Source organism: Triturus cristatus, chromosome 9 (assembly GCF_964204655.1).
Source record: "Triturus cristatus chromosome 9, aTriCri1.1, whole genome shotgun sequence".
NCBI classification, from domain to species: Eukaryota; Metazoa; Chordata; class Amphibia; order Caudata; family Salamandridae; genus Triturus; species Triturus cristatus.
Genome location: NC_140592.1, coordinates 225,062,075 through 225,083,887, shown reverse-complemented (window position 1 = coordinate 225,083,887; position 21,813 = coordinate 225,062,075). Strand labels below are relative to the sequence as shown.

The 21,813-nt window shown below is 45.1% G+C and overlaps 1 protein-coding gene across 2 annotated transcripts in view; it reads right to left on the bottom strand.

Moving 5' to 3' along the window:
- The window catches only part of TAFA1 (TAFA chemokine like family member 1), a 1,179,244-nt gene that overhangs the window by 330,818 nt on the left and 826,613 nt on the right, over positions 1 to 21,813 (bottom strand). For both annotated transcript variants that reach the window (XM_085624775.1, XM_085624776.1), the window contains exon 4: positions 348 to 488. In XM_085624775.1, coding sequence (XP_085480901.1) covers positions 348 to 488 — 141 coding nt within the window. The remainder of the gene's footprint in view (positions 1 to 347; positions 489 to 21,813) is intronic.

Below are 21,813 nucleotides of genomic sequence, written 5' to 3'. Positions count from 1 at the left end.
ACCAATATACAAATCTCTTGTTCATATTCCATTGAAAAAGTAGACTGTTAACAAAGTTGAAGCTTTCTGCAATGTGTGCTCAGATTGACTGATAATTTGATATGTGTTATATGACTCCAAAATATATTTGTGTAAAGATGATGAGCTACATTTCACAGTACAATTTATTGAGTTGTAAAAATCAGAATACATATGTTAAGAAATGCCTTTAGATCAAAGTCTTTCTTTCATGTGACTTGTGAAGAGAAAATGATGCTCCATTCCTTTAGCAGTTTCTATCATAAGCATTCAAACTCGGCGCCGCTGAATTAAATGACATAATTGAAGTAGCATCCAAATCTACTTGCCATCAACACAGGAAGGCCTGTTTCTTGTTGTTCCAGCCACTTTCCCAGGTAAACACGAACATTTTACGGTCTGTGATCTTTCTTCAATGCGATTCTTATTGCAACATCTGTGGGCTGCTATGACTTCACAAGTTCCTCCTTCTGTTGACAAAGAAAACAACATCTGTGCTTAGTCTATGAGAGTAAGGAAATAAAAGAGGGTTGCTGTTACATTTGTACATACCAGAGGAATAAGAGAGTATTTCACTTTAAGGTACTTTTACTGAGGTAAACTTGAAACTAGCAATGTGATGGCAACTGGGCCACTTAAGGTTTTGGCAAAATAGAACAACCTCTGTTGGGTGCCGGCTTCAGTGAGGCTCTGGTTAAAAAGATCAGTGACATCTCCTCGACCACTGTACATGGCTCAAAAATGGTTTACCATTGATCAATGTTCTTGTGATGTCGATCCACATTGCTCATATCTTTAATGATCAGCACTATCTAAACACTCTTTACAATTGGCCTGCTTTCCCAAATAAAAGAAGGGGCACATGAAGTTGGTCCTCTGGACTTCTGCATCCTCCACCAGATGCCGAGAACACACATTCACAAGGTTGACTTTGTCCTACAAGTGTCCAAGAGCTTCCACTTTGCAAATGGTATTCAGTCCATTTTGGGAAATCAGTATCTGATCAATGGTTTGCTGCTGTATTTTTCATCACAAACATTGATATTTTCCATTGTGAATCATGAGGAGGATGCCCCTTCCTGCCGCCTCCACCTACTGATTTGCAAGGCATTGCAAAGTGAACTGTGCAAGACGAAAAGGCATTTCAGACACACATGATACACTTCATACCCTGCATCTCCTTGTCTTGCAGTCACAAAGCCTGTGTATTTGCAAACTGCAGGCTTTGTGACCACAAAACAGTTTAGTACATTGGGTGCCTTGCCCTTTATCTGTTGTCTATGGTTCATTGTGCTTGTTTCCTGCATATTCCTTCATGGATTGCTTTTTTATGCCTTAAGTGTGGCAAGGTACCTAAAGCGAGAGGTAGGCATAGCTTAGAGAATCTTTGGAACACCTCAGTTGATGATGTTGCTGAAAACTGGGTAACTGTTCTTAAGCTACTTTCTTCACTTCCATTCTTGTACTGACAATAACTTCCAAACATACAGTATGATGTTGTTGTATCTATTGTATTACTTTAAGGATTACCTTTGCATTGAGAGGTCAGATTCTAAATCTAGATCGCCCACACTTCATCCTTCAGCGCAAGTGAACTTTTTAATAACCCTGGTGCCTATTTGTTTAATTAAACCTTTCTGGTTGATAATATAAGACACAATAGCCAATGACACACTGGTATTATTTAATATTCAGCATTGGATGTGCACTTTGCAGTGTGCAACTCCTTTACTCGCAGTCACAATAAAGCTCATAATTCAGATAGTTCTATTGTGACACATTGAACAAATGCACACAAATACTGTAAATATGTATTTATCTATAAATGAAAACGGATTCCATTACAACAGTACCAATTAGACATTCATACACATAAAAGGATTTTTATAAGTTACACTACGTTTGAGTTTTAGACTTCAAACTATCTCAATCATCCTACTGCCCTAGACAAATCCTTCTAGTTTGAGGATTATGTTTTTCCTACACCCACCAATTATTGGTTAGAGTACTACAATATATAGGAAGCCACTGTTAAAATGTACATATTAAAACACGTTGAAAACATATTACCTCTCTACAGTCACTCAATTCATTAATCATACACAATATTTTTAAATGTACTTATTGATTATGGTCAGCATTTTATTGACATCAGGAAGCTCTTGGGATAAGATTTGTTAGAATCTAGCAAGACTCATGGCCAATCCCCAGCTGGCAAGGCAGTTGAAAGCATTTGTTTTTTCGCAATTCACATTTTCCTTGCCCCACTGATGCAAAATTTGAATAGATTGGTAGGCTTTTACAGACCACAAAATAAAAGCAAAGCATACCTAAAGGACTGTCTTAGAAAGAGAGACCTCAACAAATTAAATCTTAACCTTGTGTAAAGTTCAACTGATAGCTTAAAACTGGTGTCATCCAACCCTCTTATCAGACAATGGCAATAGGTGTCTACCAGATTTCCCCTTCCATCTCTAACAGCAAGAGTTGAAAGACTAAGGGCCTGATTCATAGTGCGGCACATGGCCACCGTCCATCATGAATGGTAGAGCACATTACGTCCACCACCCTTATGGATTACTGCCCACCACATCTAGAGATCAGTACCAGCCCTGTAATGATTTCTGTGTCTTCACTGAAGATGCCACCATAGTGGCTCCTATGACAGCACTGAATGTTTGGTGAGTGCCTGCCATGTTTTAGGAGGTTGGTCAGCACACATTTGTAGCTTTCAAAAACAAATTCTAAAAGTGAAAGATTGATTTTTAAAAACACTATTCCAATGAAACTGACACTCTGGAAGTTTTCTTTCAGGTTGTGGGGGTCATTAGTAATTTAATTTTGTTCTATGCCACCAGTGTTTCCCGGGCAGCCCTGAACAGAAATAAAGAACATCTGACTTTTTGCTCTAAGTAGGGTGGTGATCTCATGTTCTTATACTGATGTTCCCCTATTCCATCAGGCCATTGCTCACAGTGGAGCCTGTTGGGGCACTGCCGTTGGAAACCCTTGGCATGCCTGACTCCTAATAGAGTGGGCAGACCAAGGATTTAACAGAGAGGGCACTTTGCCACACTTGTGGGAGAAAACCATGTCTGCCAACTTTAAATCAGAACCTAAGTTGAGTCTAAACTTGCAATCTTATTTCTTATGAGAGAGTAATGCAGTGAGATAACTTTCTCTAACCCAGGGATCATTTAACTATACAAAATATCCCATTGAGATCAGTTCCTGTTTGATACCCAGGATATGTAACCTATCGCACAGACTTTCTTAAACAGATTTATTTTGAATGCCTTACGTAATGTTGGCCGATAGCAAACGTCACTCGCTTGTTGAATTGACCTGATGTTGGGGTGAGTACCAAATATGAATACTTTTCGTACAGTCATATCCTTGAAGTTCCCTCAAAGCAGCTCTCACATTATTGTTCCCTAAAGACTTTAGAAGTTCTATGATATGTCTCATATTGAAACATGAATCAAAGTAGAACTTATTTTACATTAGCTTGCAGGCTGAAATGCCAGGCACTGCCTCTCACTCTTACCAGTGATTCCATTAATGATGTTTCTGGTCACATTGATTATAGGACTTCAGATATTGTTCTGTTGCTCTGTGGAAGAGGCACGATTGCTCCATCTCATGCCTCCTCTTGTTTTACATGGCAAACAAACATGGTCCAAGTACTGCTTTAAAAACGGTCTCCTTCAGCGTCTTGATCCTGAAACACCATTGTCGCTCTGATGTGGCACATGTGGGCATTGTAAACCTTCCACAAATTCACTCATTTACTTCTAAAAGTTATGTAGGTAACTTATTTTTAAATAAGTAGACCTAGAATGGATTTAATGCTGTGTGGCAATCTAGATAGGTGAGGTCTACAATAGCTGCATTGTTCACATAAACAATCATCATGAACCTAGTGATAGGTGATTAGACTTTAGCCCTTGTTTTTCACTGTTAAAGTCAGTGGAAAAATATTGTGGTCAATTGGCAAATTTGCATAGCATCACTTTTGGAAGCACAAATGCTTGTTATATCACTCTTGCACACATTTATAAGAATTGTGTGTTTGAAAGGTAGTCTAAACAGGAATATTAATGCAGGTTTTATACTGCACCAAAGACGCCCACATTCATGCCAATATCCTTTTCCTCTAGCATGTTTGCACTGTAATTAGATCCTTCATACTGTAGCTTTTGTTGAAAGCCTCCTAACCCTGGGGAATGAGGTTCTGCTGCTCCATTCATTCATCTACTTTTACAAGAAACCATTAGAAGAATTCCATGAAATGTTCACAAGGGTGATGGGCCAGTAAGAAATAACTTCCATCCTATTTCTCTTATTTAAAAATGGAACTATCAATCACAGAAACTAAAATAAGGCACGTTTTTTTTTAATGAGGTGGGTTAAAATGAGGGATTGTCAGTTTTGATTTACACAGATATATACGTACTGGACGTTCATCACATCCAGCTGCCTTTCTGACTTTGATTTGTTATTCACTGCCTATCTTTGTGTTCAAAATAGGGATTTATGAACCAGTCTCTGCTTAGCAATCACAAAGTAGGCATTTCACACACTTTCTTTTAAAAAACAAAAGCTACCTTCTGACAAAATCAGTTGCTGCCTTGGATGGCTACAGTGACAGCCAGTGTGTTTCATATTAGTAGGGTGTCTTAATTGTAATCAAACACAACACACGTTTCTAATTCATTTTTTTCAACCAAGTGTGGCTGACATTTTTATTCAGCCTTAGAAATATAGATCAACAGTTTCAATTAATGTTGAGTGGACATATATTGGTCCTGCTTACCGAGCATTCGGCCAGTGCACAGTAGTGGAATAGGGAAGTAGTAGGCTCCCCACAGGGTATTCAAAGTCATTCATGTTACTGAAGTCACTTAAAAGCGCATCCATCATATAATGCTAGAGATACTCTGCCAATTAAACTTTGGCTGCATTGAGATTTTAGTCAAAATCATCCAAAAGGCAATTTAACATTGCATGGATTGCCAAGCATAAACTCACCCTTTCTGCAGCTCTTTGAAGCAGCATTTGTGTTAAGGTTGATGGCCGTTAGAACTTGTGACTTTTCAATAATTTCAAAGTAAATAGTTTAAGTAAAAGAACCTAAGAACACTTTGCTTAACAATCAGTCTTAGGAGCCATTCCTGTATGATTCAAACGGTGTATCCAAGGCACTACTTCCTGAATTTCATAACTTGATGACAATTAGTATACAAATTTAGGTTAATAAGCATTATCCTATCCCACTATTGTTTACTGTAATGGCTGGGCACCTATATAAATTGTCTGACACCAACAAAGAATTCAGATATAATGTCTCTAAGTCAAATGTTATAAATCCACAAAATTCTGCCCTCTCTTGGCCTGCGTTTTATCTTGGAAACCTTTGAAACTCCTACTCTCCCACCTGCCATAGCACCTGGTGATGATTAAATTATACATCATTCCAATGTTCTTATCTCCCCAGTATTCTGTTATAAAGAGATTTTCCATCTAGCAAGCTAAAGTGATGGAAGTGGGTGTGTGTTAAATGTGTGTGAGGTGTGTCAGGTTTTCTGTTCAAGAGGTTTGAGGGTTGCATATACTATATTTAGTTATGTACCTTCTCCTAGGAACGGCGTGAAGTTTTCATTGGTGCACATTTTGAAATGGATATCGCCATTGCAGCAGGTCTATCAAAGACAACTCTTCATTACCCTCTACTGACGAATCGCGGTTTCCAAATTTTAAGCTGAGTTGTTGCAGTATCACCTAGCAGCTTTGACTGAGGGCTTTAAGCTTTCTCTTGGTTAGCAGTGACATCTGGCATGTACTGGGTGTGGCATATCTTGTCCTTTTAGATGTCTGTTCCTACAACAAGGATACTCAAGGTACGGCCGGGGGCCGCATGTAGTCCTCCTGACCTTTAACTGCACCCTCCTGGTGACCAGGAGCTCTAAGCTGCTGTTCACTTGACAGTTCAGGAACATTTAGAAAGCTGTTAAACGGGCATAAATATAGGTTTTCTGGCTTCACATTTTGCAGTTAATCAGATGAGTATATCTGTCTATACATTAGAATTTAATGCTTTGACTTTCATTATTGGTGCATGACAAAAGTCATGTGACTCAGTTTGTTGTCCACACCATACATCTGCTTCACATCCCCCTACACCCACCTTTCATTACCTTGACTCTCACGCCGCTGGCGTAAGTGTTGCCCACGGGCATGCCACAGACAGTATTTTGTGGCCCCGGGTAACTGTGAGTACCCATGTTCTACAACCTGGCACTTTTCTCCAATTACTAACATTTCATTTCAGGGAAGTTTTCTGAATAGTTACTTGACACGGTTATACTGTGGTTGTAAGGGCTTTTTAAGCAGCACCTTTTTACATGATCTGATTTTATATTTCATTAGCATATGTACCAAACACTTAACTAAACAAACTCAATTAAATAAAGTACATTTCTTCCCTGTTAGCTATGTTCACCTTGGTTTAACAATGAACTTTCACTTCAGGTATACGATCTACAGAGACAAAGTGTGTGGGACAAATTATATGTGCATAATAATCAGAAGAAAGCAGGCTTTCACAAGTGTTGCAATTTCCTATTGAAAATTTTAATTGTAGGTAAATGTGCGACTTTATGCTTTTTTCTCTATTTGTATGCCCCATGCTGAAGACCACAGAAAGTTGTGTGGAAAATTTCAGTAACTCACCTCTACTTTCCTTCAATCTGTTACAGTACATGGGAACGTGTAATCTTTGTATAAAAGTCTGTTTCCATTTTCCATATTATTGATATCACTAGTCACCTGTAATTATAAAATTACACAGCTGCTCAAATGGAATACGTTATGATAGTGAGCATCTTAATGCCACAGCCAGCAGATAAGGTGAAAGACACGTCCAAGAGCATAAGTGCAGCTGCATTTTCATTTGTTTTGATCTGTTTTCTAAAATACATAGTGATGAGCAGAAGGGAACTATGTATGGCAGCATGCTTAAATTAGTTCCACTGAAGGTCATTACAGAGAAATATTGGTTGAAAATATGTTAACTGCTTTGTGACGAGTTTAATGTCCTATTGCATTCCGTCTGTATTCTTCATACCTTCAACCACACTACTTCTTTCATATTTTCATATTCATATTTCAAAATAAGGTTTGTAGGAAGGGTGAAGGTGTGACCATGTATTATAAGGAATACAATATACTCTACCATACATTTTGACGATGGAGCAAGTCAACAGAGTTATGTGACCAAATAAAGGAACTCAATCTTTTGGCATCTTTTCTCCATAGGGTCATGGAACTCTTTGGTGACTTAAAATACCTTATGATATATATGGGATTCTCTAATCCTTGTATAAATGCCACCCTCTAATTTCTCTATAATTGGTGATTTGTAACGCACCCAGTCATCGATTATGAAGCAAAGATGTCAAAACTCGACTGTTATAAATTATTACAGTCAAGTTCTGACATCACGGTGCCTACTGCCAGATCCAGCAGCTGAGATGAAAGGCAGGTCAGGTGACAGAGCATATTTAAAGCAGCTGTTTAAAGCAAGGAAAACAGCGCATTGCTTTTCTGTCTTCTGCTCTATTAGCTTACAATGACAAGTAGAGAGAACATGTTTATTTTTTGCACTCAATAGAAAGAGAAAAGCTAGAATCCCTCTGCATGTATCTACATAGCTAGTGCAACGTTTTTTAATTTTTAAAAAACAAACTTCTAATGATCTGTTTCTAATATCTGTTTGCAACAAATAACTAACAGGTTCTTGATGTGTTTAATTTTCCACTGGAGGTCTTTATTTTTATTCTTCATGTTTGCAAAAATGCTGGTTCTTTCTAATGATAGAGCTATGCCTCAAGGTTTTAAGTTTGTTGTGGGAAAGGTGATGGTTTGACCATGTATTATATGGGTTAAAGTACTCCCTAGCGTACATGATTAGGATATTGCAAGCCACCTTATGAAGGAACTCTGCCTTTGGTCTAATTCCTCTATATTATTATGGATCTCCTGAGTGACTTGCAATATCCTTATCATGTGTGGCAGGGTGTACTTTAACCCTTGTATAATGTACAGAAGGAGGTGTATCCAATATATAGCAACTGTTTATTGTAAACCTTGACCTCCCTGATGCCATTTTACTGATTTAGCTTTGACATTGTTTTCCTCCTGTCCATATCTATCCATGCTCCTTATGGAGCTTAAATTAAATTTACATTTTATTCCCTTTTCTGCTTTAATGCTTGCTCATTAACTGCTGCAGTTTTCCCTACTAAATGCCAAGTTTTATGAGTACCATCACGAACAACCTCAAATGTATGTTTACAAAAATGCTTGAACCAAAAGCTGATCTTCAAAAGTAACTATTATACAGTGTTCCTATTGTTTTATTTATTCAACTGCTGCAAAGCCCACACTACTTTTCTGGATATTGATTCAAAGCTGAATAATTATTTTGGGAAAATTGCAACATCAATAATACCAATGACTAGCAAGCATAAAATAATCATGCATAAAAATGCTAGGAATCCAGTAAACATGTTTTACACTGAAATGTCTCTCATAATTTCCTTTTCAAGATTGATGTTAATCGTTAAAGGAATTGGAAACATTAAAAATATTTTTCTCATATGGCCGCATTTTGAACACAGTCTTCTCATCTCATGTCGGTCAAGAGATTAAGCACTTCCTGTGCTTTTGATGTTTTAGGCAGTAGGGTGAATGAATGTGACATGGAGATGACATACTAGTTTAACTACTAGTATTAAAAAGGGCTTCCTCTGCATATCACATTGCAAACTGCAGTGATATGTGACTAATAACAGGTGTAAATATGTCTCAAAATAAATACATTAACCTTTCACAGATACATCAGAGATTGAAACCGATAAAACCTTAGGTTTCATACAAGTCTCTGCTCTGGGCCAAAGCAGAGTCTACCATGATGCCTATTTTTTCTGCTCAAGGTATTACATTTTTAAGGCCCTATTTATAGTTTGGTGGAGCTGAAACATTGTGTAAATCAATACTGCTGCTCCCACAGGACTGGTCATCCACTCAAGTTAGATTCAGTTGAAGTGCCAGATTTACACCAGTGGAGCCTCTGCCGACATAGTCTATGTAATCCTCTGACCTGGAGGTTGTCATCCAAAGGACTGCCCAGTCCCAATGATAGTCATCACTGATCTTTCCTGCTCAGGTCCACCATGTGAGGCATGGTGGACATGGCAGAGAAAATGCAGAATGTCCATCACATGCGCAGAGAACATTGCCTGTACATTGGGGTAATGCACAGGCAATGTTTTAGAAAAAACAAACTCCTGTGTTAGGATCTTATTTTCACTAAACAAAATGCTTGCTGAGTGCGAGCTTTAAACATGGTCCCCGCTCGGCAAACTTTTAGTGTATTGGAGGGAGCCGAGCAGCTCCCTTCACAAGACAGATATCACCTCCATGAAGGATGGGATAACTAAATATGTTGACCATCAAGTGCCAGGGTGTATTGGCGGTAAAGGACTTGTCTGCACTGGCAGACTGGCAAATTGCAATCTAGGGTCTAAAATACCCTCCTAAACTTGTATATTGATGTAGAGGCTCTGATCATGAGAATCAAAAAGGTCAGGACAATAATCGCCGAAATAAAAAATAAAAATATTAATTGTGTATTAAGATCCAGCCTTTCACTATCAGCTATTTTGTGAATCTCCTCCTCAGAAGCTTCTCCCTGTTTCTTTGTGTTATGCTAATAAAATGTTTGTAGATTGCACAGCCAGGAGTCACTAATGTGCTAACAGAAAACACAGGAGTTTTGCCTGGATAAGACCACTAGGGACCTGATTATGAGTTGAGGAGTTATTTATAGTCCCCATTAAATATTGATACCATGGGGACATTATTTATTGGTGCAAGAAATGCACCTGATATGAGTTTATAGGGAGCAACAAGCATATTGTGGTGTTTAATGCACCAAACTCTGCATGATACGACAAATACTGTATGTTTTCACCAGTTAATTTTCAGCAGGTTTGTCCTGGCAAAATTTAACAAATGTTTTGTTATTTAACGCATCTGATAATTATCAGAGGCGTTAATTAAAATCAAAATACTAATATCGTCCTGTTCATAAACAGGGTGTTAGATTTGTTATCCTTAGGGTGGCCTTCCCCCAAACTCTTTGCCTCCTCCATTTTTGCTGGACTTATTTTTGCTGGTCTTATTACTCTGTATACTTTACCACTGCTAACCAATGTTAAAGTGCTTGTGCTCACTTCCCTCAAACATGATTATATTGGCTAATACCCAATAGGCATATTTAATTTACTTGTAAGTCCCTTGTAGAGTGGTATACCATATATCCAGGGCCTTTAAATTAAATGCTACAAGTGGACCTGCAGTACTTATTGTGCCACCCACTTAAGTAGCACTTCAAAGCATGTCCCAGGCCTGCCATTGTGGCCTGAATGCAGTTTTAAACTCCCACATCAACTTTACATTAAAAGCCCTTTTATTACCTATAAATCACCCCTAAGGGAGGCCCTAGGTAGTCCATAGGGCAGGGCACTGTGTAATTAAAAGGTTGGACATGTACTTTTAGGTTTTACATGTCCTGGTAGTGAAAAACTCCCAAATTAGTTTTTCATTACTTTGAGTCTAACCCCTCCTATAGGATAACATTGGGGATTCCTTATTACAATAAAAATCAGCGCAATTCCCAGAAGGGAGCCGGTGGCTATCTCATGTTTGGTGTCTTTAAAATTGTGGCGAAGAGCCATATTTAATTGTAAAGTTGGAATTTGATTGCAATTTTAAAAATCCACTTTTAAGAATGGTGCCATTTTTCTGCTGCAGACATTTTGAGCCTGTAGCCTGGCCTGGGTTACATGACTGTGAATTCCTCCTAGACAGTCAAACAATAGAGGGATTAGGTGTGCCTGAATGGGCCATCTGCTGGCAGGGTGGGGGCAAAGCTAAGTTCAGCCATACTTGCAACTGAATAGCCTGTACTCTGCCTTCACACAAAGGGTCTAACAATCTAACATTGTCACTACAAACAGCTTGAAGCTAGGGCAGGGGAGTAAGTAAATTCCATGCACTACAAAGTCACTGACGAGAAGTACCTCCCGCCTTTCAACCAGTGCACCAGAGTATAAAAGTAGGACCTCAGACTCAAACTCTTCAGGGAACTTCTGTACATGTTGATACTGCGCCAAGAAGAAGGACTACTGTGCTACTTGAAGGACAGCTACTCTGCTGGACTGCTACTCTGGAAGACTGCTGCTATCCTGAATTGCTGCCCTGGTTGTCCTGCTGCTCTGCTACTTTCTACTTGGGGACAAGGACTGGATCCTCAACTGTCCCTGGACCTACAGAGTAACTCACAAGAAATATTATGTTGGCCTCCTCTTCAGAGCCACAAGGACGCAAAAGGCTTCCTCCATCTTGAACCTGCTCCTGGACACAGCCTGAGTGAGTCCTGGCCCTCCAAAAAATGGGGTGTTGGAAGGTGGTTTAATAGTAGGTGCAGGTAGGTAACTACCACTAGTAATACCACCACAATCATCATAAATAAGGTCCAGTCAAGTCTCAATAAATTAATCCTTGCACATCCCTTGGTAGCTTGCTGTCTTAGGAGACAGGTGCGTAAAGCATTTAATATCACCAAAACAGTGAATAAGTAAATGACACAACCCAATACAAATCCAACACCAATTTATAAAATGACACCACAATGACAACATAGATATGAGTTTTTAAACTTTAAATGAAAAAAGGGTGCTTTCTAGCTCCTAAATATGTACAGCACCAACCGCAGCAATCTGCTCGAGCTGGACCTGGACAAAGTTAAAGTTTCAGGCTGACCACAATGGAGCGCAGGTTGAATACAATGAGTGGTTGATCCCAGTCAAGTTTTCACCTCATGACTTTTTCTCTGAGCACCAAACGATCGGGTCCTCACATCCGAATTTCAATTTAATGATGCCTGCCTGCAGCAGCACAGTGCCTCTGTGAGTCCGGGAGGTCTTTGTCTTTATCGTCGATGGCGAGAAGCTCCAGAGCTTTCATTGGGCTAAACCTGCAAGATCAGGCCAAGTCATAGTTCGACATCATCGGCTTTACTCTCATCATCGATGCCAATCTTCCATGGAGCTTTTTCACAAAAGTTGTCAAAAAGTTCCCAAACTTTCACATCTTCCTCTGAAAGCTCCCTTGAGGATCAGAGAGGGTCCACAGCAATAGCCAAGGGTTCAGGACTCTGGTTTACCGCATGAGGTCTGGTACTCCAACTCCTATGATGCATCTGGTCAATCCAAGTAAAATCCAGGTGAAGCTGGTCAGCTGGAGTTGTCCTTGAAGTGGATTTTACCTTCAGTGGTTTCTACCTGTTACTGCTCAGGGAGTCCACTCCTTATCTTTCAAGATGGACAAAGTCCTTCTGTTTTGGAGCCTTTAGAGGGCAGCAGGTGCAGTCCTTCTGAGTGTAGCCCTCTCTTGTGCAGTCCAATGGTCCAGCAGGGCAGTCCTTCTCCAGATGTTTTCAGGCAGTGATTCACGGTGCTCTTGCAGCGCTCCCATATTTATTGCCCATTCTGGGCTGGGAGGGAGGGACACCCCAACCAATAGAGTTCAAGTTGCCACCCTCTGCTATGACAATTCCCTGAGAAGTGTGACAGATTTCTGTCCCAGAATGCACATTTCACCAAAAATCAAAATGGAGAAATGATCTCCTTGGACCCACCTACAGGTATGAATAATGTTTCCCTGCACTCCCCTTCCAGCCCCTATCCTAATCTAATTAGGAGGGGCTCCCATCTGGCTGGGGACCAAGGAAGTGGGGGCTGGCCTGGGTCCTGTGACATCTGGGCTTTTTCCCTTTAATGACCAGTTTATCGCCCCAGCCTCCTTCCTGTCCCTGGCTTATTCATGAACCAAATCTCCTCCTCAGAAACAGCTGTATTGTTTTAGCCCCATGTCCCTTCTATCTAATCAGGGAGCTGCTTGGGGGCGTGGCTTGCCGAGCTGCGGAATGGCCGCTGCCTAAGCGAGCTCCGCCGGCCGGAACCTAATCCTTTAATCAATCCTGCACGTTTGGGCGCCCTGAGACCGCCGTGATCTGCGACGAAGTGAGCGCATGGAACAAGGCACCCGCCGGTGCAATCTTGACGGCCGGGAGGCTTAGACGGCGAAGATGCAACGCTGCGGCTGCTGAGGCGGAGCGCGAGACCACTGCTGCCGGGACAGGGAGGCGGCACAGAGTAAACTGAGACCGGGGCGCCCACGAGGCGGAAGGCCTGTCGGCTCTGATCGGCGGATCGCTCGGGACCTGGCTGTCTGCTGAGAAGCTGGATGGGGTACTGCTGCCCAGACACCCTTATGATTGGAGTGCCCTGTTGGCGAGGTGAGACGGTGACGGCTTGGGACCTGCGCTGGTGTGCGCTCCGAGTGGGGGAGGTGCTCAGCGGCCATAACTGAACGAGAACTTGAGGTGGAGGAGGCTGCGAGCGCTGTACCCCTGTGGCCCTGGAGTGTTTGTCCGAGGCGCTGTCTTCCATCGGAGCCCAAGACCTGCCCAGCTGGCGCGGCGAGAGGTCGTGGCGGATGCGGAGAGATCCCCGGGCGAAGTGACCTCAGAGCGAACTGTGCGGAGGGACTGCGACCCTGTGCGGCTGGGCCGCAGGACTGCGACGACGCATCGGAGCGGTTTACGGAGGTGAGCGGTGGCCCTAGCGAGGGGAGTGTCGTATGGCCCGGGGTGTTGCAGCTGAGATTGCCCGGAGCCGTCGCGGCTGGAGCTGTGGGGCTGTGTCTGAACTGTGAAGCGGGGAGGCAGGAGCGACGGGAGGCCCGCGGTCCGCTGGCGGCTGAGAGGGAGAAGTTGGCCACCTATCCTGCCGTCTTGAGCCCTATCACGGACTAGAGCCTACCTGGGATACCGCCGCGGGGAGTGCGGGGTCCTGTGCTTTGTCTGGGAGGGCCGCCCACGTGCTGGGGGTCCAGGCAGGGCCCCTGAGGCGGCTGTCATGGGGAAGCACGATGCCAAGCAATCGAAGTTAACCTTCGACAGCAAGCGGGCGACGCGACAGGTCGACACGGGAGCGGAGGCCCCGGCGGAGGGCGGGCCCGCCCTGGTGGTGGAAGATCGAGGGGAGGATTTGAGGACCTTAATGTTGGAGATGAGATCCAGCCTCCGCAACATTGACACCAAGCTGGACACCCTGACGTCGCAGCTAGAGTCGGTCAAAACGCAGGTTACGACTCACGAGGCGCGCCTGGACACGTTGGAGGGGCGAGTGGAGCACCTCCATGAGTTTCGAGTCGAGACTAAGGAGCAGCTCCTGCACATGGACCGGTTGCTGAACGTAATCAGAGCCAAGAATGACGATTTAGAGGCCCGATCGCGCCGCAGCAACCTTCGAGTCACGGGGGTCCCGGAGACGACAGCTATCACCAAAATGGAGAAATACATCACCGACCTGCTGCACGAACTGTTTGACCCGCATCTCTCTGCGGTCTTCGTGGTGGAGAGGGCACATAGGTCGCTGGGCCAGAGACCGCCGGTTGGAGCACCTCCGAGGCCCATTATTGCCAAACTCCTTAACTACCAGGATAGAGACGTTATCCTTCGACTTGCGAGAGAGAGAGGGAAGATCACGCATCAGGGTAACGCAATTTCATTTTATCCAGACTTCACTCCTGCAGTGCAAGCGGCGCGGAGGGAATTCGCACCGGCCAAACGACTTCTGCTCCAGGCGCAGATCCCGTACTCGTTGCTGTACCCGGCAAAGCTCAAGGTGTCGTTTGAAGGCACCACACATTTCTTTGCGGACGCTAAGGAGGCGATGAAGTTTGCCAAGCATGTGGGCGGAAAGAAGCCCAAAAGACGGATGGAAGGAGCGGAGCTTGCTGTTGGACACCTGAGTGACAATGACTGATATGGGTATCGTATTGCTAGGTAGAACTTTAACTGCCTCTGCCGCATGGTGGTAGGTCTGATGTGGGTCTGTAAACGTCCGCTTCCCATTCTAGGAACTTTTGCTATGTTGCCATGCACCCTTATTCTATACATGTGATCTCGTGCGGGCCGGGCTGCCTGCAGATTTTCTGGCCGCCCTGTTACAACCAGGGTTAGACGCTGGCTTGGGCATGTCCCCCTGGGAAGGTTCCCGATTATGTTGGAGGTTTTTGACTCTGGGGTGGGTAATACACGACCTAATTGGGGGGTTGGAGTGGGTGGGGGGGGGCTGTTGGGGTGTTCATGTTTCGTTCATGGTTCAAGCCTACATGTCATTTGCTCTGTGGTTGTCCGAATGCATAGAAATGTGGAGAATACTGGGGGCGCTGTTCAGCTATGGTCATGACTCAACAACTGCCTAATGTCTTAAGCTGTGTGACGTGGAATGTGCGGGGTCTGAATGACTGCAGAAAGGCCAGGTTAGTGCATGCATATTTAGTCCGGCATAAGGTGGATATTTGCCTCCTACAGGAGACGCATCTGAGCTCATCCTCGTCTCCCCGGCTTCGCCATGCTCGCTGGGGCCATGTGTACTCTGCTACGTACTCCACTTATGCACGAGGGGTGGCCATTCTAGTTCGCCGCGGGTTGGATTGGAGGGAAGAACTAACGCACTGTGACCCAGAGGGCCGATATGTATTAGTCCGAGGCCTTTTATGTGGCATATTGGTAACGCTTGTGACCGTCTACGGTCCGAATGTTGACGCCCCTGGGTTTTTTCAGGATGTCTGGGCGAGGGTGGGGGCGGCTGGCTGCAACACCGTTCTCTGGGGAGGGGACTTCAACGCAGTGTTAAATGATGATTTGGATAGGAAGGGTACTGTCCGCAGCCTACACCCTACGGCGGGCGCTGCCCTGCGGGCGATAGTGGAGGAGGAGGGCCTGGTCGATGTGTGGAGGGCTAGACATGGTGAGATGCGGGAGGGCACTTGCATAACAGACCATCACTGCGCCTGGTCCCGACTGGACTACTGGCTACTGTCCAGAGACGCGGCTTTGTGGACGATGGAGGCCGAACATATGACACGCTCGCTCTCAGACCATGCGCCCTGCTTGTTGCGACTGTCGCTGCCTGGTTTGCCCCGCGGGGCTTTTCCTGGCGCCTTCCGCGACATGCCCTGCTGGACGAGGCATTCAAGGAGGAGATAAGGGCGGACATCCTTGATTATTTTGAGCTAAATGCGGGATCAGTGGGCACTGAGGCGTCCCTATGGGAGGCCTTTAAAGTGGTGATCCGCGGACAGTGTATTGCACGTCAGGCCGGGGTGTTGAAGGCTATACGAGGTACGCTCGCATCGCTGGAAATCGACATTAAAGATCTGGAGCGCCGCTTCTACGAGGCGAACACCCCGGACATACTGGGTTTGCTGAAGGCTAAGTTGCTGGAGTATGATGCGGAGGCGCAGCGGGAAGTTAGGTTCCTGGGTAAACATGCAACGGCTAGGAGATACGGGGAGGGAGATAGACCGGGTCGCACCCTAGCGAATATGATGAGGCCGTCCAGGTCTGCGACGTTTGTCCATGAGCTCCGCTCGCGGACTGGGGACGTGATCAAAGGTCGGGAGGACATTTTACATGCCTTCTCGGACTTTTACGCCGATCTATACACCACCACCCAGGGGGGATGCCCTGAGGGGCTGGACTCCTTCCTAGAGTCTATAGCGTTGGTCTGGTTTAATAATAAACATAGAGAATATATGGACCTCCCGATCACAGATGTGGCCCAGGTGATCAGAAGCCTGCCGCTTGACAAGGCCCCTGGCCCAGATGGCCTGACGACGGCCTTTTATAAGGCGTACGCGGAGGAACTGGCCCCCAGGCTGCTGGCAGTGTACGAGGAGGCTTTGCAGGTGGGCATGCTTCCCAAAACAATGCGTGAAGCGTCGATCATCACCCTGTTAAAGCCGGACAAACCGGAGGCTGAGCTGGACTCCTACAGACCTCTGTCCTTAATTAATGTGGATGTAAAGATTCTGGCCAAACTGCTTGCTAACAGGATACAGCCGATGCTGCCCCTGATAGCTTTGCCGGACCAGTCGGGGTTCATCCCAGGGCGGTCAACGTCGCATAACCTCCGTACGATTTTTTCCATACTGCACTACTTACATCCGGATGTGCATGCTGCAGTGGTATTCTTGGATGCCACCAAAGCTTTCGATACACTGGAATGGCCATATTTGTTCACGATATTGACTCGCATAGGGTTTAGTCAGCTCTTAATTAACAAAATCCGCCTACTTTACACTATGCCTTGTGCCAGAGTTAGGGTGAATGGTATGATCTCTGACCCGTTTCCAATCTCGCGGGGAACGCGCCAGGGATGCCCGCTGTCCCCACTCCTCTTCGCAATTGCGATGGAGCCGCTTGCAGCCCGTATTCGCCAACACCATACCGCACGTGGCATAGGCCTCAGCGCGCGGAGTTTGTTGATATCGCTCTACGCGGACGACGTCACGCTCTATCTCACTAGGCCCGAGGACAACTTGGACGTAGTGCTGCGGGAATTCATTAGATTTGAGGGGCTTGCTGGTATCGCAATTAATTGGTCCAAATCGGTGATCTTCCCCTTGACGGAGAGCACCCCGAGGATGCGGTCGGAGTACCCCTTACGGTGGGAAATGGAAGCTGTTAAATATCTCGGCATCTGGGTGAGTCGAGTGCCTCAGGACATTTGGAATCTAAATTTCGGGCGGGCGGTCGCGTGGCTGGAGGAGAGGATAAAGATATGGGTGAGATTGCCCCTGTCATTGACGGGTAGGATAGCTCTGGCCAAAATGGTGGTTTTGCCTAAATTCCTGTATTTGTTTGCGAATATACCAATTCCGTTGACGTCGCAGTTTTTTATGACGCTGCGGTCGCATCTGATTGAGCTGGTGTGGGCTGGCGGCCAGGCGCGCGCATCCTGGAACATGCTGACATTACCGTTAGCACAGGGAGGGCTGGGAGCGCCGGATATGCGTTTATACGCCCTATGTGCGCAGGCCCAATTTTTGCACTTTTGGGTGCATCAGACGCCCTTTCAGCCGCATGTGGCGGTGGAGCAGGACGCTGTAGCGCCGATCCCACTGAATGTAGCAATTTGCGCGAAGGCGCGCCGCCCCCGCGGTGACGTGGACACTGCGGAGATGCTGCGATGGGTCTGGGCGGAACTCGGACGCAGGGCGGGTGTGCCGCTTCTATATGCACCGTCTTTATCCCTAGAACGCAACCCGCTATTGCCCTGTCTTGGAGACGGACTCAGCCCGCCGCTTTTGCGTAGGTTACAATTGCGTACATTTGCGGATCTTTTCCCGGATGACACATTCCTGGAACCGCCGACGGCGGAGGAGGGGCGGGCGGTGCCTTTTTCTGAGTTGTTTCTATATCACAAACTACGGGAGACATGCCGGGCGCTGAGCGTAGACTTCCCGGCGGCCCCCCCGGTGTTCCAGGCACTGGAGGGAGTGGTGGGATCCCCATCCCCTCGAAGATTGGTCACAAGACTATATAGATCCATGCAGAGTGTGGCGCCGGCGGTGCAGCCCCAGTCCTTGCAGCATTGGAATGAGGAGCTTGACTCTCCCCTATCGGAGGAGCAATGGCTCTTCTGCTGTGGACAGCTGGCTGACCTTTCCCCCAACTATAAATTGAGGCTAATACATTTCAAGTATTTGCATAGATTCTACAGAACACCGATCGCTTTACATAGGATGGGCTTGCGTGAGGGGGTAGGCTGTTGGAGATGCGGGGGTGAACCTGCCTCGTTCTTGCATATGGCGTGGTCCTGCCCCAAGCTTTGGGAATTTTGGTCCCGGGTGTTCGCGATAGTAAACCAGATGCTGGGTCGCACTGATGCCCCTTCCCCTGAAGTTGGGATATTGGGATATGTCAAACATACGCCACCTAAGGAGCGCAAACTGCATGCCATGCTTCTATTGTTTGCTAAACGACAGGTGGCGATCCACTGGGGTAGAAGCCGGGTGCCCTCGGTGAAGGGATGGCTAGCGGATGTCGCTTACGGTCAGGAGCAGCTTAGCGTATTCTGGGACTTGATGCCATCCACCTCTCGCCCGCGAGACATTTGGGAGCCATTTCTGCGGTGGGCTCAGGAACAACGGGAGAGAGAGGCTGCACTGGATGACTGAGTGTGAGAGGTGCGGGGTGGGCCCGGTGGGCTTGGAGGACGGGGGAGGGGAGATTGCCGGGGGCAGTGGGGAGGCGACGTGGGAGGGCACTTCGGGTGGCGGTCGCACACTTAGACACGGGGACGGCCGGGTCTGTTGGGATGTACAACTGGCTGGGAGAATTAATAGGTCAGATCTGACCCCGCGGGGATAGGCTCTTGAGGTGACGTTGAACACGCTGTCTGACGCACCCAACGCTTTGGATACGTATAAGTGAATGCATTGACATGTACCACAGATGTAATAAGAATATGATTCTGCTGGCTTGTGTTGTTGGTTACTGTTTGTAATGTTATGTCAACTTCAATAAAGCTTTCAAAAAAAAAAAAAAAAAAAAAAAAATCAGGGAGCTGCTTGGCCCAGGCTGTCAAAGGCTGGCTAATCAGAAGAGGCTGCTACAGGGCTGCTTTAGGTAACTTCAGGAAAGTAAGTTCTAAAGCTCCTTTCCTGCAATAGTTATAATAAATCAGAACTTGGGAAGTCATGGAATATATTGTAACTATTATTTGTTCTTGAATTAAGTTGCTAGCTCACTCCTGTCAAACGTTTGACGTTACTAAAGTTTAATAAAACATTCCCTTGTTCACCTATGGAGCTAGCAGCACAACGTTGACTGTTTCTCCCTGACTAGGGCATATGAAACATATTTTATAATGCCCCTGCTTTTTAGAACAAGTCACCCTACCCTTGGGGCACCTAGAGAATACCTTAGGGGTAACCATATGTTATAAAAAGGTAGTTTTAGACTTTGGGAGTACTTTTAATTCCAAAGTCGAATTTAGGCACAATTTTATTTTAAAACTATCCTGCAAGGCAGGGCTGGCTTTACAATGACACCAGACACCACAACAGTGCACACTTAAGTGCATTAAGTCTACTGGGGTCTCGAAAACTACATGCCCTACCATATACTAGGGACTTACAGGTAGGTTGTCTGAACCAATTGTAATTACAGCACTTACCATATATCTTTTAAACAGAGCACTCGCCCCGCACCTGGTTAGCAGAGCCAGGACACATTCAGAGTCAGCAACCACCATTATCAGTCAAAAAATGTGAGTGATCAGGGCAAAAAGGATGACTTTACTACATGGGGACTTAAAACGTTTTTGGCTAAACACCGACCTGAGAACCAGTAGGAGACCAGCACCAACGTGCTCGCCCTTCCACCTGAGGTGCATCACCAGTCGGATTGACTTAGCGGCTTCTCCCCCTTCTTTCTTCTTTGCAGCAGCAAATCTGTTTCAGCGGTCCTTCACCAAAGGGCCATCCAGCCTTATGGAATTGTCTTCAGCTACAGCCCTCTGCCTCATCCTGCTGGAGATTTTCAACTACCATTTCAGAGACTAAGTCCAAATATAGAAATCTTCACACAGCTTCAACACAAGGCTATCCGGCGACAACGCTCCCTCTTCGGACACCTCCTGCAGCCTTTCCCTGCTTATCTTTACCTTCTCTGAACATTTTTCTCAAGACTTTTTCTAACTCCAAAGGTAAGTGCTGTTCGGGCCTTTATATCCGAACGGCGCTTCATCTGCAGTCAGCCATATTTTTCAACATTGACCCGGTCTTGCGTGACTAGATGTCTGAGGTTGGTGCTCTGATCTTTTAGGCACTAATTATCACGAAAATGTTTACAAATCATAACTGATAATGGATTGGATTTTTGTTGTTTTTGTTCCAAATAGTTTATTAAAATGTACTCTATTTTTCTAAATAGGTTTGTGATTTTTCTTGTTTTGTACTTTCACTTCGTTACTGTTTATGTGCTGCATTAATACGTTACACATTGCCTCTAAGTTAAGCCTAACTGCTTTTTGTGCCTAGCTACCCACGGTTAAGCACATGTTAATTTAGTGACTTTTTGTGGCTCAGCCTGCCAGGGGCTTTGGCTGTTGCTTGACCAGGGCTCACACCCCAGTCACAGTCAACAGCAACCCAATTTACAACACAGGGGTTTACGCACAAGATGGAATTTAACAAGTCATTCACAATTAGGCCCTAAACCTTTGGAATCCCCCTCAACCATGGGCCATGTCTGAAGGCACCAAGAGTCCCAAAGGTATGGAGCTTATATGGAAGATGGCTTCATGCTCCGTTATCAGATCAGAAAAATAACATCCACTATTGCCTTCCATGTTGATATTGAGTACTGTAAGGCGATAGTGAGCTCTAGAAAACAAAGCATTTAGGGAAGTAGCACTTCAATGTGAATCTAGGGATTATATGTTAATTGATCTTGGAAAAGTCATCTGCATTTGAAAAGGAGTTGGAAATTATGTTTTCATTACGTCCCAATTTAACTGTAAGACTGTAAAAGCTGTGTCGTTTGTAGTTTCTGTGCACTGGTATTAGCAGAAACTTTCTCTCATTCTCTCTCTCCCTCTCTCTCTCTTCTAGGTGATAGGGTGATATCCCTGTTGGTCATCATATTTATCAGTGTAATTCCAGGATAAATGTTATCACACACATAATATAACCAAAATTATATTGTAGCTGCTTACTTCTTTGAGACATAATGCTACATGCTATTCATTTGCCCCCGGAGGTAAAGAGATACTCAGAATTCATGTTGATCCCTCTTATACCATA